At 35.7% G+C, this 14,392-nt stretch overlaps 1 protein-coding gene across 2 annotated transcripts in view; it reads right to left on the reverse strand.

The window, feature by feature from the left end:
• Positions 1 to 14,392, reverse strand: part of iqgap2 (IQ motif containing GTPase activating protein 2) — a 52,741-nt gene that overhangs the window by 23,735 nt on the left and 14,614 nt on the right. Inside the window, exons 3-8 of one of the 2 annotated variants that reach the window (XM_058774823.1) lie at positions 9,771 to 9,927; positions 8,468 to 8,545; positions 6,449 to 6,525; positions 1,600 to 1,667; positions 550 to 663; positions 24 to 202 (exon numbers count right to left, since the gene is read on the reverse strand). In XM_058774823.1, coding sequence (XP_058630806.1) covers positions 24 to 202; positions 550 to 663; positions 1,600 to 1,667; positions 6,449 to 6,525; positions 8,468 to 8,545; positions 9,771 to 9,927 — 673 coding nt within the window. The remainder of the gene's footprint in view (positions 1 to 23; positions 203 to 549; positions 664 to 1,599; positions 1,668 to 6,448; positions 6,526 to 8,467; positions 8,546 to 9,770; positions 9,928 to 14,392) is intronic. The other variant, XM_058774824.1, reaches the window with a different exon arrangement.

Below are 14,392 nucleotides of genomic sequence, written 5' to 3' on the forward strand. Positions count from 1 at the left end.
TTTAATATGAATATCTAGTTTACCCGTCCCGAAGCCTGATCCTCTTTCTTCCTCTTGGCTTTGCTCAGTTTGTCCTGGTAGGCCTGGGCCAGTGGTTTCTGTGTGTTTCTCAGTAAGGCATTGGGGTTCTGCAGAGCCACCATTGTGCTCTCTGCGCGACCTTTGTCAATGGCTTCATTAATGGCAAAGACAGCAGCGTGTACTACAGATATAGATCAGAAAGAGAACAAATACGTGATCCTGAGAAAGAATATCATCCCCCGGTTTCACAGACAAGGCTTAAGCCTAGTCCTAGACTAAAATCTAAGTCTGAGTTGTTTCAACTGAAAGAAACTTGCGCTGATTGATCTTAAAATATATCAGTGCCTTTGTGTTGTCCCAAGATGCACACCAGTCATGTTTTTTTCTAAGCATGTTTATAAAAATTGCTTAAATGTCCTAATTGAACTATGATCTAATCCTGGCATAGTCTAAGCCCTGTCTGTGAAACCGGGCCTATATGTATTTAATTTAAACATACGAATAGGATAAACAGGTGAAGTCACTCACATGCAGCTTCGTCTACTGAAAGCTCATTGGCCAGGATGCCACCGATCTTGCTGAAGGTGGGCATCTGGATGCCATATTTATCCAGTTCTTTCCTCATGTTGCTGATTTCTTCCTCTGTAGAAAGAGAATATGAAATATTCTACATATATCTTTTTATTCTATTACTGACAAAACCATTAATTACAAAGACCTGAGATAACTGAACACCTGAGAAGAGATGATGCCAACCCTCAGACAACATACAAAACTACCAAATTTTGCTATAAGTTTGATCGCAACATTTAATCATTGCTGTTAATAGTGTTCACCGTCTGTTTAATTACATGACATTAACTAACTGCTTGATTTTTACCGTACATTTCTGCCATATGGACATCAGCCTGAGATAGTCACCACTTATAAGCTATTACTAAATATAATGTAGAAACTTTAATATTCTGTAAAGCTGCTTTGCATCGATTTGCATCGTAAAAAGCGCTATTCAAATAAACGAATTGAATTGAATGTGTTTTCACTATCGTTATTACTTCACTACACACCACATCATTATGACTTGAACTCAGTTTTCCTGATGAGATATTTTATTAATAGCAGCACAATGAGTAAGCTGAAGAGTTACACTCTGAACAGAGCTAAAGCGGTAATTACCTGTCATTACAATCCCATCATTAATCAAACCCATACAGCTAGGTTTCTCCAGAGTGTTCACTTTCCTTAAAACCTGAGGCACTTTTCTCCTTTTCTTTCTCCTGTGATCTGAGCTGACAGAGGTGGATCTACACTTCAGTTATGGATATAATTGTATGGCTGTGCTTGAGTTCTCTGATTGTAAGGGAGCACCACTGAATGTGCTTTAAATCTCAAATGGATTGCAGATGCCATATTTTTATGACTGAAGTAATAGGTTAAGGATTAACCTTTGTAAAAACAATTAGTTTATTGTTAATATAATTACTATTGAAAGTATTAATATGTACTGTGGTTACAGGCAGATCTTGTACTTTGGACCTGAGCTAAATTTTCTGATTTTTGTGAATGACTGTGGCATACCTGTAAAGTCTACTTTCCCCAACAAGTCCTGGATCTGAGGAGCAATTCCCAATTTGTACAGGTACAAGCTACACAAAGAAGAACAAATAAATACATAAATAAATAAATAAATAAATGAACTATATAAAAGCGAGAGAATGAGATATAATAAGAGACAGCAGAGAAAACTGGTCATGAGAGCTGGGTTGAGGATGCACAGTCATTTTGGAAGTTTGAAATTGTTGAGTATTTTCATTTCTGTCCAAAATGGCAGAATAATAAAAAAATAAGTTTTCCAAAAGACATTTATCACAAATTTCATACACAGTACACTGAATTCAAGACAATGTAAGGACATGTAACAAATTTCCATAAACACAATTCATTTACTACATACACGCTTCAAAAGTAAATAAATAAATGCACAAACACACATGAACATATCATAAAATCACATATCATAAATCTTAAACACCATTTCTTCAACTCTCTTGGCCTCACTATGAAATGAAGGAGCAACATGTCTAACTGAAAGAAGCTGGTATTTAAAACTAAAAGTTCTTTATTAAAAAGATATATTCCAAAGCAACTCCTGTCCTTAGACGTGCTGCTATCTAGGCTTTGATCATACAATCATGCAGCAAAATAAATAGTTGATCAACTTGTCAAAATATCCTCAATTCTTATGTTTAGTTTTTGATGTCGAATGTCAGTTGAACTGCACAATGAAACCCTACGGTAATTCTTGCATTAAAATGTCACTTGGTAACAGCAGCCAAATTATACAGGCAAGCAACATGTTCCCAGTTTGATACTGTGTTGTGCCCTAAGGCCAAAACCAGTTGAGAAGCACGGTTTTAAATAATTCATTAGCCTTATTTGCAACACAAAGCATTAAAATCATATATTGTTTCATAATGTTCATGTAGTTCTAATGTTCTTCCACTAGATGTCAGTATGCAGTTGAGTTAAGTCAAGCCCTATACAGTTCTGTAAAAGGAAAATAGCCTGCAGCTAGTGTGCAACACATGCTGGAAACTGCATTAAACTTTTATCTGTCGACTGATTGAGGACAAATAGAGGAGTAATTAATTATTGAAGGGTTTAGAGTGGAGTGTGCCTGAGCGTTTATGCATGACAGATAAACTTAACATGCCTTCCTTACCTTTGACCCCTACATCAGTAGTCAGAGAGATAGACACAGTCTGGTGTAAAATATCCTCCGTACTACACAAGGGCCAAAGGTTAAGTGGTTTAACGGATATAAGAGATGTAGGTCACTATACCTCATGAGTCACAAGCTTGATTATTGTTTAGAGCCAAACTGATAGCAGAACTATGCAGACAAACATTTCCTTTATAATACAAAAAAAAAAAAAAAAATGTCCTTGGTTATCAAAGTATAAATGTATAACACAAAAACATTTTATATAAATATGTAAGCATTACTGTGTCATACATAATGTATTAGAGATATTTTTAACCTAAAACATTGACGATCTTGGAAATAAATTAAAAAATACTCGTATACATGTGTCTACTATCTAATGCAAAGTATATGCTGATGGTGATTTAATGATGCCTGAGCCACAGGATTTTCTCTGGGCACAGTCTCAGTGTTGTCTAGTCTTACTGAGCGGGTTAACTACAGGGTCAGGAAGGAAGAGCGTGTGCAAGGCAGAGGGAGGAAGCCAAGCAACCCACACACAAGACAGAGAGAGAGAGAGAAAAAGAGAGCAGGAAAACACTATAAATCATTTACCGTAAAAGAAGCCTTCCTGTGGTCATTCATTAGACACAGTCCCCTGTGCACACCAACTGCTAATGTCTAAATGTTACTATTTGCATACATTACGATACTAATGACTTACCTGGCTTTTTTACTTCAAAATGATTCATGAACCATTTTATCTACACTGAGTCATTCTACGGTTTCCTATAAATAACTTAACATAAATGTTAAGTTACAAGTGAATGCTAAATGAAATTTTCTGAGAAAAGTGGTGCTGCCCATTAGAGCTGCACGATTAATCGTTAAAAGATCGCGATCTCGATTCAAACACCCACACGATCTCATTTCTAAATGACAACGATTCGCTCGTGTCTTAAACCTTTGAAAAAATCATACAACGTTCAAATCTGCGTTCGCGCTGCCACTGACACAGAGAGCAGACATTTAACATGTTTAGGTAAGAAACAGCTTCACAAAGTCTTTTCAACTGCACAGTATTATTTCTGTCTTATAGTCATTCATATTATCACAGAAATACTGGGATGAAAGTTTGCAGTTCATATATAAACATTAGCGTTTACATGCACCCTCTGAATGCGATGAGATTTTGGCAATATTGCGATTTAAACTTCTCATGTAAACGCAATACTTCGATTTAATCGATACTTCATAATCGGAGCAAGCATAATCGTATTGACATAGGTGGCGTACACCGATTTTAATCGAAATGTACAGGCATGTAAACACCTTAATCGGAGTAGCCTATTGCCGCTCTGACCAAAGTGCGCATGCGCTCGTGACATGAATGACGCGACACCTGTAATAACATGCAGATTAGAAACGATGGCGGGGAAGAAAGCATCGCATTTCTCGGGAAAACACAACTCGCTGCCACCAGTCTCTGTTCCTTACCCTCATCCAGAAACGGCGAGCAGAACGTATTGCCGTCACATTTCTATGGCGCCAAAGCATGGAATACAACCATACAAAAGTGTGTTGCATTAGACTTAAATAAATTAAAACAGCGGCCAGTAACACACCTGCTCTTTCTGAGTCCATCATTTGTGCTGTGCAGTGGGGTACGTGAGGCAGTAAAAAAAAAAAAAAATAAATAAAAAAGTACAACTCGCGAATAATAAGAATAATGGAAACTGCATGTAAACGGGAGTGAAGAGCTTTGCTCTTGACATGCAAACATCATAATGCGATTAAGTCCATACATTATTTGTGCGCATGCAAACGTAGTCATTGATGTCTACGGTAGCGATCAAAATAGAGTTAATCCCCTCTTGAAAGTAACTGGCACTTCAAATAATGTGTCGATTGCATTGTTTTGCCACCTAGTGACTGATTGAAGAGATTTGTTCAAAAACGCTGATTAATCCATTAATAAATAAAACAAGTGAAGTATTTATGAGTGAGTCAATGAATCATTCATTCAAACCATTTTTTCTAAATTTTAATATTAAAAATTGGTGTATTTAATATATGTTGAAGATACATATATATATATATATATATATATATATATATATATATATATATTAACATGTTTAGTAATTCATTCAAATTAATTAAACACTTTTAAATACACTGCAGCAATAATATTTTGTCACACATTATTTTGTTTGGTTCAGAATCGTGGGAGAATCGTGATCTCAATTCGAGACAAAAAAAATCGTGATTCTCAATTTATCCAGAATCGTGCAGCTCTACTGCCCACTCAAAACTCACTGTGGGTGGTTGTCAGGGTGTTGCTATGTGGTTACTAATGTGTTGTGAGTTGTGGTTTTTCAGAAAAGCCCACCCATTCTCTGTGACATTGTTGAACTAAATATAGTTTGGGTTCCGTCTTAAATGCACACTACTGTTCAAAAGTTTGGGATCAGTAAGTTTTTCATATTTTTTTGAAAGCAATGCCTTATGCTCACCAAGGTTGCATTTATTTGATTGCCATTTATTAGTTTATTTCTGTGATGGCAAAACTGCAGCCATTACTGCAGATAATGTTATCTTTTGTAACATTCTAAATGTCTTTACTGTCACTTCTGGTCAAAATAATGCATCGTTGCTGAGTACACATATTCAAGTATTCAAAAATCTTACGACAAACTTATGAATCATAATGTACATTTGCAACATTTTCGGTAGAAAGTAACATTAGTTAATGCATTATGAATGAACAACACATATTTATAAATAAGCATTAATATATATTAATAGTGTAACAGTATATTTGTAAATTAGCATTAACCTAATAGATAGCAATACCAATAGACCTAATAGAGAGCAATAACCAAACAGAACTTAAAAATCTTTACTGTCACTTTTAATCACCTTAATGCTTTATTTTATTTAAAAAAAACATACTATTGTAAGTTCATGGTGATCAATTCTAATCATATTTTCTCATGAGCTTTCATTATAAAGGTAGACATTTACAGTAGGACAGAGGAGACACCGCTTTCAGATTGTATGTAGCATATTTCCACTGGTGGCAAACTACGACAGGAAACAGAAACCTCTGCTAATCTCTGAGTATACACTTCCTGCAAGGGAGGGAGGGAATCTGATATCATAACAGTGCAGGATCACACCTCAAGAGTTCATACTTCAGAGAATTCAATCCTGAGCAGGCCATAAAAACTGAATGGAGATTATCCATGAAGCAAATAAAAACATAAAACATTAACTGGATGGATGCGCTTACATCCTACAGTACTGCTCTCAGGAAGTCAATGACCTGAGGGCGATCTGAATAACAGAGGTGGTGTGAAAATTTTTGTCTCTGGAGCATAGTGACAGGAAATGACCTAAGACAGGCAGGAAGTTAAGCAGCAGGCCTGATGGGTAGATGTACCACGAGGCACCCCCTAGTTGCACCATTACCCCAAAAACGTATGCTTTCTCAGTGGTGAGATTGCCATGACAATGGTTGCCAAGAGGAAGCAGCAGTCATACATGCTGATGCTCTACAAACCTGCTGTCATAACTGAGAGATCGTGAAACCATGACCACAGAGTAACCGCCATTTTTATAATTTCAGGTTATGAAACCTGATGAAGCAAGCAAACCTTATTAGTTCACAGCCTGTGAATCCATTTTAAATATTCTGTGAAAAAAAAAGGTCTATAGTACCTCAGTGCATGAATGCAGTAGATCACCTTGGGCATATTCTTGCGGTCATACACATCAGTGGTCTCAGGATAGAATATCTGAAAGAGGAATAGCAATATTCAATATTTGTAATAAATAATACACTACAATTACTGTACATTTCCATTCAAACATTTGAGGTCAGTAGGATTTTTTTATATGTTTGTAAATACAGTTAAAAAGTAATACTGTGAAACCAAACTGTCAAACTGGGCACAACGTGTATAGGATGCAGTTTTGTTTAGTTTGATTCAACCAACGTTTTGAATGTTAATCTAATGAAATGCACCGTTATCTTCAAAGAGAGGAGATGGCAAGGATATGTGTGCGTGTGTGTGTGTGTGCGCATTTTTGTGACAAATGAGGACATCAATTTGTATAATGATAGGGTATGACATAGGTATTACAAGGAGAAGGTGACTTTTCAGGACATTACCCCATGTCCCCACTTTTCAAAACACTTATAAACAGAGGTGGGTAGAGTACTCAAAAACTGTACTCAAGTAAAAGTAAAAGTACTTATAAAAATATTTACTCAAGTAAAAGTAAAAATAATAGTCTGAATAGTTACTTGATAAGAGTAAAAAAGTATTGGATAAAAAAAACACTCAAGTAGTTAGTTACTAGTTACTTTGGATCATATACTGTATATCTATAGTCTATTTTTTATTTAGATATATAGATCAAATTTATGCACACACACTGCCGTTCAAAAGATTTTTAATGTTTTTTTTTAAATGTAATTTACTTCAGTGATCCAAATCAAAAATCATTAGTATATTAAGTAAAGATCATATTCCATGAAGATATTTTGAAAATTTAAAGGCGATTTGCTCAATATTTAGATTGTTTTGCACCCTCAGATTCCAGATTTTCAAATAGTTGTATCTCGGTCAAATATTGTCCGATCCTAACAAACCATACATCAATGGAAATCTTATTTATCCAGCTTTCAGGTGATGTATAAATCTCAATTTCGAAAAATTGACACTTAAGACTGGTTTTGTCGTCCAGGGTCACATGTTAGAATGATTTCTGAAGGATCATATGACTCTGAAAACTCTGAAAACTGGAGTAACAGCTAATGAAAATTCTGATTTGCGTCACTGAATTAAATTATATTTTAAAAATTATATTTTAATTATGTATTATATAACCCCTGACACGGAGAAGCGTAAAAACTCCTCACATGACCGCTACCGAACATCTAAATAACGAAACAAATGCACATTGACGGATCTTCTACCATCTGTTCTGCAAAATGTAAACAAATGTAGCCTATATTTCTGCAAGCATAAATATTGTGAAAATATCAATATTAATTGTGTCTAGGCAAAGGCATTCCTCCTGGAACAGGTCACACGCCGCTGCGATCAACGCGCTTGATGTTCTTAAACTTTCTGTTACAACTCTTGAGTGAGAACCGCTTCAGACGACTCAGCGCGTGCGGCAGGGAACTGAACGAATCATTCAAATTGATTGGCGAACCGATTCACTGGTTTGCCAACTGGTTTGATCAAGCCTTTGAACAGAATTAACTCAAAAGAATGAATCAAAGCATCACTCATTGCCCAGAGAAAAGTAGATGGCGTGTTTGGAATAAATTTAAGCATTTTTAACTTGCATTGCATTAAGATAAAGTAACGAGAGGAGCGGCACTCACAGTAACGAAGTAAAAGTACAGATTTTTCACTAAAAATGTACTTGAGTAAGAGTATTAGTTACCCAAAAAATTTACTCAAGTAAATGTAACGAAGTAAATGTAACTCGTTACTACCCACCTCTGCTTATAAATCACACAGAATGGAGTGTATTGAAAATCTGAAATAGCACAAAGTTTCCTGTAAGGTGTAGGGTTGGTGTAGGGCAATAGCACATACAGTTTGTACAGTATAAAAACCATTAAGCCTATGGGATGTCCCCACTTTTCACAGAAACAAACGTGTGTGTGTGTGTGTGATTGCGTGTCTGTTTCTTTAAAAGTGTGTATTTGGGCCTCACCTTGGGCAAACCAACGGACTCCATGGCTCTGAGCCACTGCACAGTGTTATCTGTGTGTCTGAAATGTAGTCCTGAGTGCTGAAGAAAGTACAAAACAAAATAAATACATGCAACAGTAACATGTTTCATGCACATTTCATGAACGATTAAAATGGAATTACATTTAATTAATGCATCATAAATATGTGAAGTAAATGAGCTATTGAAATGCATCAGACAGGTACACTACCGTTCAAAAGTTTGTGGTCAGTAATTTTATTTTTATTTTATTAAATCTAAATAAAACAATATTGGGATTGCATTAGGATGCATTAAATTGATCAAAAGTGACATGGAAGACATTTACAATTTTACAAAAGACTTCCATTTCAAATAAATGCTGTTCATTTGCACTTTATATTCTTCAAAGAATCCTGAGAAAAGTATCATGGTTTCCACAAAAATATCAAAAAGCACAACTGATGTTTCTTGATCAGCAAATCAGCATATCAGAATGATTTCTTAAGGGTCATGTGAAACTGAAGACTGAAGTAATGGCTGCTGAAAATCCAGCTTTGCTATCACAGGATATTAAAATATAAAATAGTACTTTTAAATTGTAAAAAATATTTCCCAATATTACTGTATTTTTGATTAAATAAATGCAGCCTTGCTGAACGTAAGAGACGTTTTAAAAAAAACATTTAAAAAAATCTTACTGATGCCAAACTTTTGAACGGCAAAGTAGTTATTCTAGGGCCAATTTACTAATCATATTTCATAGCAAAACTTCACACCTTATTCACTATCCAATTTAATTAACCATGTACTAAATTCTCTTAAATAGCCATAATTATAATTAGTTTCAGTACAACCATGCCACCTTTTTATGCTGTGGCATGCAAATTGAGTTCACCACAAAATTATTGGGTGTGTATGCATCATTACCTGATTTGCATAATTGCTTTAGTGAATCAGGTACTAAAACAATGCAGATAGCATATGCAAATAAACATCACTATCAGTGACAATTCAGTCTCAGGGAATTCCTGCCCTACTCTTTCTCCTCCCATGGGAATGAGACTTTCAGGATGTGAGGATGTCTGTGTTGCATTTGAAAAGGCACATCCTGGCAAAGCACTGTGACATACTGGCTATGTTCACACAGTCAGTGTTTGGGATTGACACCTGTATTTACTAACAGGTGCGACTTTCCAAATGTACTTTTCAGGAGCAGCTGTGTGAACGTAAGGTAACATACAGTAATTCTGTGCTGAACTAAAGAGTTGCTAAACACCAATAAATAACATCAGAAAATCAGTACCTTATAACGAGATTGGTCCCTGTCATAAATCTTCTTCTCTGACACCAACAGGGGAGCAAAGAACTTAGCCAGTTTGCCAAGATAGACGCCATTCCTCAAGCCGTGCTCCAGTTCTGTGGTAGGAGGCAGCTGCTCCCCCAGACAGGCCTCCATCCATCTGAAAGCAAAAGGTTCACGTTTTAACTCCTCACATAAGCAAGACATACTTAAACTTAATAGACTAACAGCAAACACTAAATGTTACAACGGGTAGGTATTTCACTACAATATGAAATCGACACTTTCAAATGATAGCAACATGGTTTTACATGCATTTATTTATGCATTATTTATTGAATATACTTCAACACAGATTTCTTCTGGAAAACAAGTGTGCTAACAAGTTAAGCCTTTGAATGAATTACAGAAGAGGAAGAACTAAAGGTTATCTTTCTGACACACTGTGATGCTTTATTATAAATATTCATTTCAGATATGAGTTCCCAAAGCACACCCAAATGATAAAAACTCAAAGCCAAATGTTAAATATTGGCTTTTCTGGCATGAACAGTTAATATCAATATCAAAAATGTGATCTCTAAATGTATTCCTTCTTACCACTCTTTCACATTGGAAAAAAAGCAAGGAAATTCTGGCTTTTTTTCTATTTTAAACAAAACACATCATGTATCACAAAAAATTCTCATCACAAAAATGTAACTCATATTTTATGTTATAAAAATGCACTATAGATCAAATGTTTGGGGTGTTTTTTGTTTTTTTTTATAAATTGAGACTTTTATTAAACAAGGATGCATTTGATCAAAAGTGAGAGTAAAGCCTCGTACACTGTTGCAAAATATTTCTATTTAAAAAAGGCAGTTCTGTTCAACTTTCTATTCATCAAATAATCCTAAAAACTCATGGTTTCCACAAAAACATTAAGCAGCACAACTGTTTTCAACACTGATAATAATAAGAAATGTTTACGCAGCAAAACAGCATTTTAGAATGATTTCTGAAGGATCATGTGACAATTAAGACTGGAGTAATGGCTGATGAAAACTATGCCATCATAAGAATAAATAAAATTACATTTTAAATTATAGTAAAACAAACAAAAAATAAATCTTAAATAAATAAATGCAGCCTTGGTAAGAATAATTAACATATATATATATATATATATATATATATATATAGGCCTATATTCCATATTTTGAATTAAGAATTGTTTTCCTTCCAAAAGAAGTTATAATAAATATTTTATTTATTGTTTTATTGTCTAAACTAGTATGAACTAGTTCAATAGTCTGCAGTCTCGATAAGCATGCAGTCACTTAACCCACTCAGTTTTCCAGATCACTGAATCATTGAAATTCACCTGGATCATCCAGGACAACAAACAACATTCCAAACTGGTTGCTAGTCAGTGACCAGCTGACAAACCTGACCTTTGACATATTCAGAGAAAGCCATATTGTCATGGCACCTACACTGGCATATCTTTTCTCTTGCCAGTGAAGAAAACTGGCATTGGGCCCTTCAGGGCTGCCCAACCAACTGACAGCTAAGTGTCCTGCCTTCAGCTCACAAACACGGGGAAGTCTTCATTTAAAAAGATCAAATATCGGTAATTCACCCCTTCTGCTGATTCATGGGTTATCTATGCTTAAGCAACGGGGTCTATAATCAGTGTTAGAACTGACAGATCTGGTTGGGTAAGAAACATTACGCTAAACACTGAAGAAAGCTAAACTATGTAGAGTTAAGTGAATCAGTTAAAACATCAATATTATGGTGCTGTTCGCAAACCTTTGGCTAATCATTTGTTAAGTCACTTCATTCCTACAGAAATGAAAGCAGAGTTTAGAGTTGGTCAGTTCAGAGGTCACGGGTGAGCTCTTTGGCATGCTCAATTCATTTTGAGGTACAGCAGAATCAAGATGGAGATAATGGCTTTTATTATGCCATAGTGGGTTGCATCATGATTCTGATCAAAGAAACCCTCTTTGATATCTGATGCTTCTCTCGAATGGACCATAAGATGACATTCCTTGCATGTCCATCCAGCTCTTTAGGTTGATTTAATTAAAGACAACATAGATGAAATGACAATGGCAAAGAAAACATTCTGCCCAGACATGTGTCAGCAATTCCCCAGCCTCCACAAAACCTGCTCTGTTTCAACACAGCCCATCTGCTAGAGCGCCTGTAAATTACATCACACTAGTACATGAGATCATATCATTGATATCTAACCGACAATGTGACATACAGTTTCAGTATCAAGATTTCATGTCAGGAGAATGACAGGAAAATAAACTATATTAGATCAAACAATAAATAGTGGCCTTTTATATGAGAAACGACTTGCTTTAAAAGGAAGCTAAAACTGAGCATTGGCTGTTATAAAACGTGCCTTTCAAAGCAGAAAACAATTAAAAGAGCAATAAGTAATGTTTACATTTCACAGAAGTCTTAAACTTCATATGAACAGCACTGATGAATGATAATGCAAAAAAAAAATTTATTTTTCAGTTGACCATTATCACTGTTAACCATTGCCACTGCAGAAATGGCCTAGTTGCGGCTCAATATGTCATCCATGATTAATGTAGTAATTATTGAGCTGTGACGTAAAAGGCAGCTGACAGGGGAAAATATAAGTCAATTTCAAGCATTTTAAACCCCTCCAGCCACTGTGGTAATAGTAAAACATCTACTACACTATAGTGAGGTGGTTCTCAGATGGTTTGACTTCAGTTCATCAAGAGGTGACTCAGCATGTTTATTCTGGAGGTACAATATTCCTTCCCTTATGCCAACATTGAATGGTTAATTATATATATATATATGCTGCGTTATTATTCACCTTTAACATACAGTAGTTTCTTCTCTGCCTTCAGAGACTCCCACACTTCTAGGTTATAGTATATATAATAACCTGTAGCAGATCTATACAGGTGGAGCTGGGGAAGGTGGAGGGTTTCAGAGAAACTCTGCAAGCGCACTGCGAATGCTCTAGTGAAAGCTAACTAACCATTTAAACGTAAAGCAGCAAGCTTATTGGCTGCATATACAACATGAACCAATCAGCTTGTGCCAACGCTGTGAATATCATCAGTTTGCGTTAAGGACCCATCAGCATGCGCCATCTAGAGTTTCATGACAGAACTTGGCATATATTTGGAAAAACATTGGTAATGAAACAGTTTCAGTTCCTATTGATTTCCATTATATTTTTGACCATATGGGAAGTGAAGCTGTTTAGTTACCAACATTAATCAAAATATCTTCTTTTGTCTTCCACAGAAGAAATAAATTCATACAGGTTTGGAATGACATGAATGTGAGTAAATTATTTCATTTTTGGGTAAACCATCCCTTTAATGTGAAAAAAAATGCATTGCACCTTTTAGAATGAAAATGAGCATTGCTGTATCAGGATATGTGGCAGACCCGATCAGAAGAAGAGTATCCGGCTGCTGTGCACACCTCTCCCTGTCCCCGCTGCTCTCTACCAACAATGCAGCCGTCTGTTACACTGACTATGAGAGATCTGACTGTTTACAGCCCTAAAGTGGTGCTTTCCTGTGATTGTTAGGCTGCAAGGGTTCAAACTGAAAGAAAGATTCAAAGCTCTGCTCCAGACTGACCATGACTTATAATAAACAGCTTTGACTAATAAGTTACTTTAAAAGTTTTACATACTGTTAATAGAAAATAACAGCATAACTGATATTGAGGTGAGGGTTCTAAAAGCAGAACTGCACCTTGGGAACACACTGTGGGATATTATTACTTCAGCTGGGGAAGGAACAAAGCAATGGGCCAAAAATATCTATTGGTTCTGGCAGTTTACTGTCAGATGAATAGGACTGAGGCACAGAGGTCAACATCCTATTTCATGACTTTTCACCTATTTATCTGACTGCATGTGTCTGACATGCTACTGAATAGAAAACCATTACCTGCAGTAAACAGGGTCTGTGTGCTGCCTACTGAGGGGGTGACAGGGCAGCTGGAAGCATAATGAGAGAAAATGGACCAAACCAATCTCACAATATAACTATTTGATAAATTGGTGAATTTGTTTGAATTTGTACGATTTGATTCATACAAAAATGTAAATAAAAAAACAGCATGAAGGTTCACCCCTAAACCTAACACACTGGAGCAGATTATTTAAAAATGTATGAATAAGATCAAAATGTAAAATATTTAGAAATGGTCATGAGGGTCTGGAAAAAGACCATTTATTAAAAAGTTATGCACTGTATGCTATTATTATGCTCTTATTCTCACCAGTACTGCATATATTTGATACAGTATACAGTACAAAATACAGTAAAAACAGTTATATTGTAAAATATAATTGCAATTTAAAATAAATGTTTTCTATTTTAATATATTAATACAATTTATGTAATTTATTCATGTGATGGCAAAGCTGAATTTTCAGCAGACATTCCTCCAGTCTTCAGTGTCACATGATCCTTCAGAAATCATTCTAATATGCTGATTTGCTGCTCAAGTAACCATAGGCGGAAATCCCGGGGGGGTCGGGGGGGACAGGACCCCCCCAACAGAGGGTTGTCCCCCCTAAAAATATGATTAAAAACCACGCTGTGTATTGTAAA

This window comes from Onychostoma macrolepis, chromosome 05 (genome assembly GCF_012432095.1).
Source record: "Onychostoma macrolepis isolate SWU-2019 chromosome 05, ASM1243209v1, whole genome shotgun sequence".
NCBI classification, from domain to species: domain Eukaryota; kingdom Metazoa; phylum Chordata; class Actinopteri; order Cypriniformes; family Cyprinidae; genus Onychostoma; species Onychostoma macrolepis.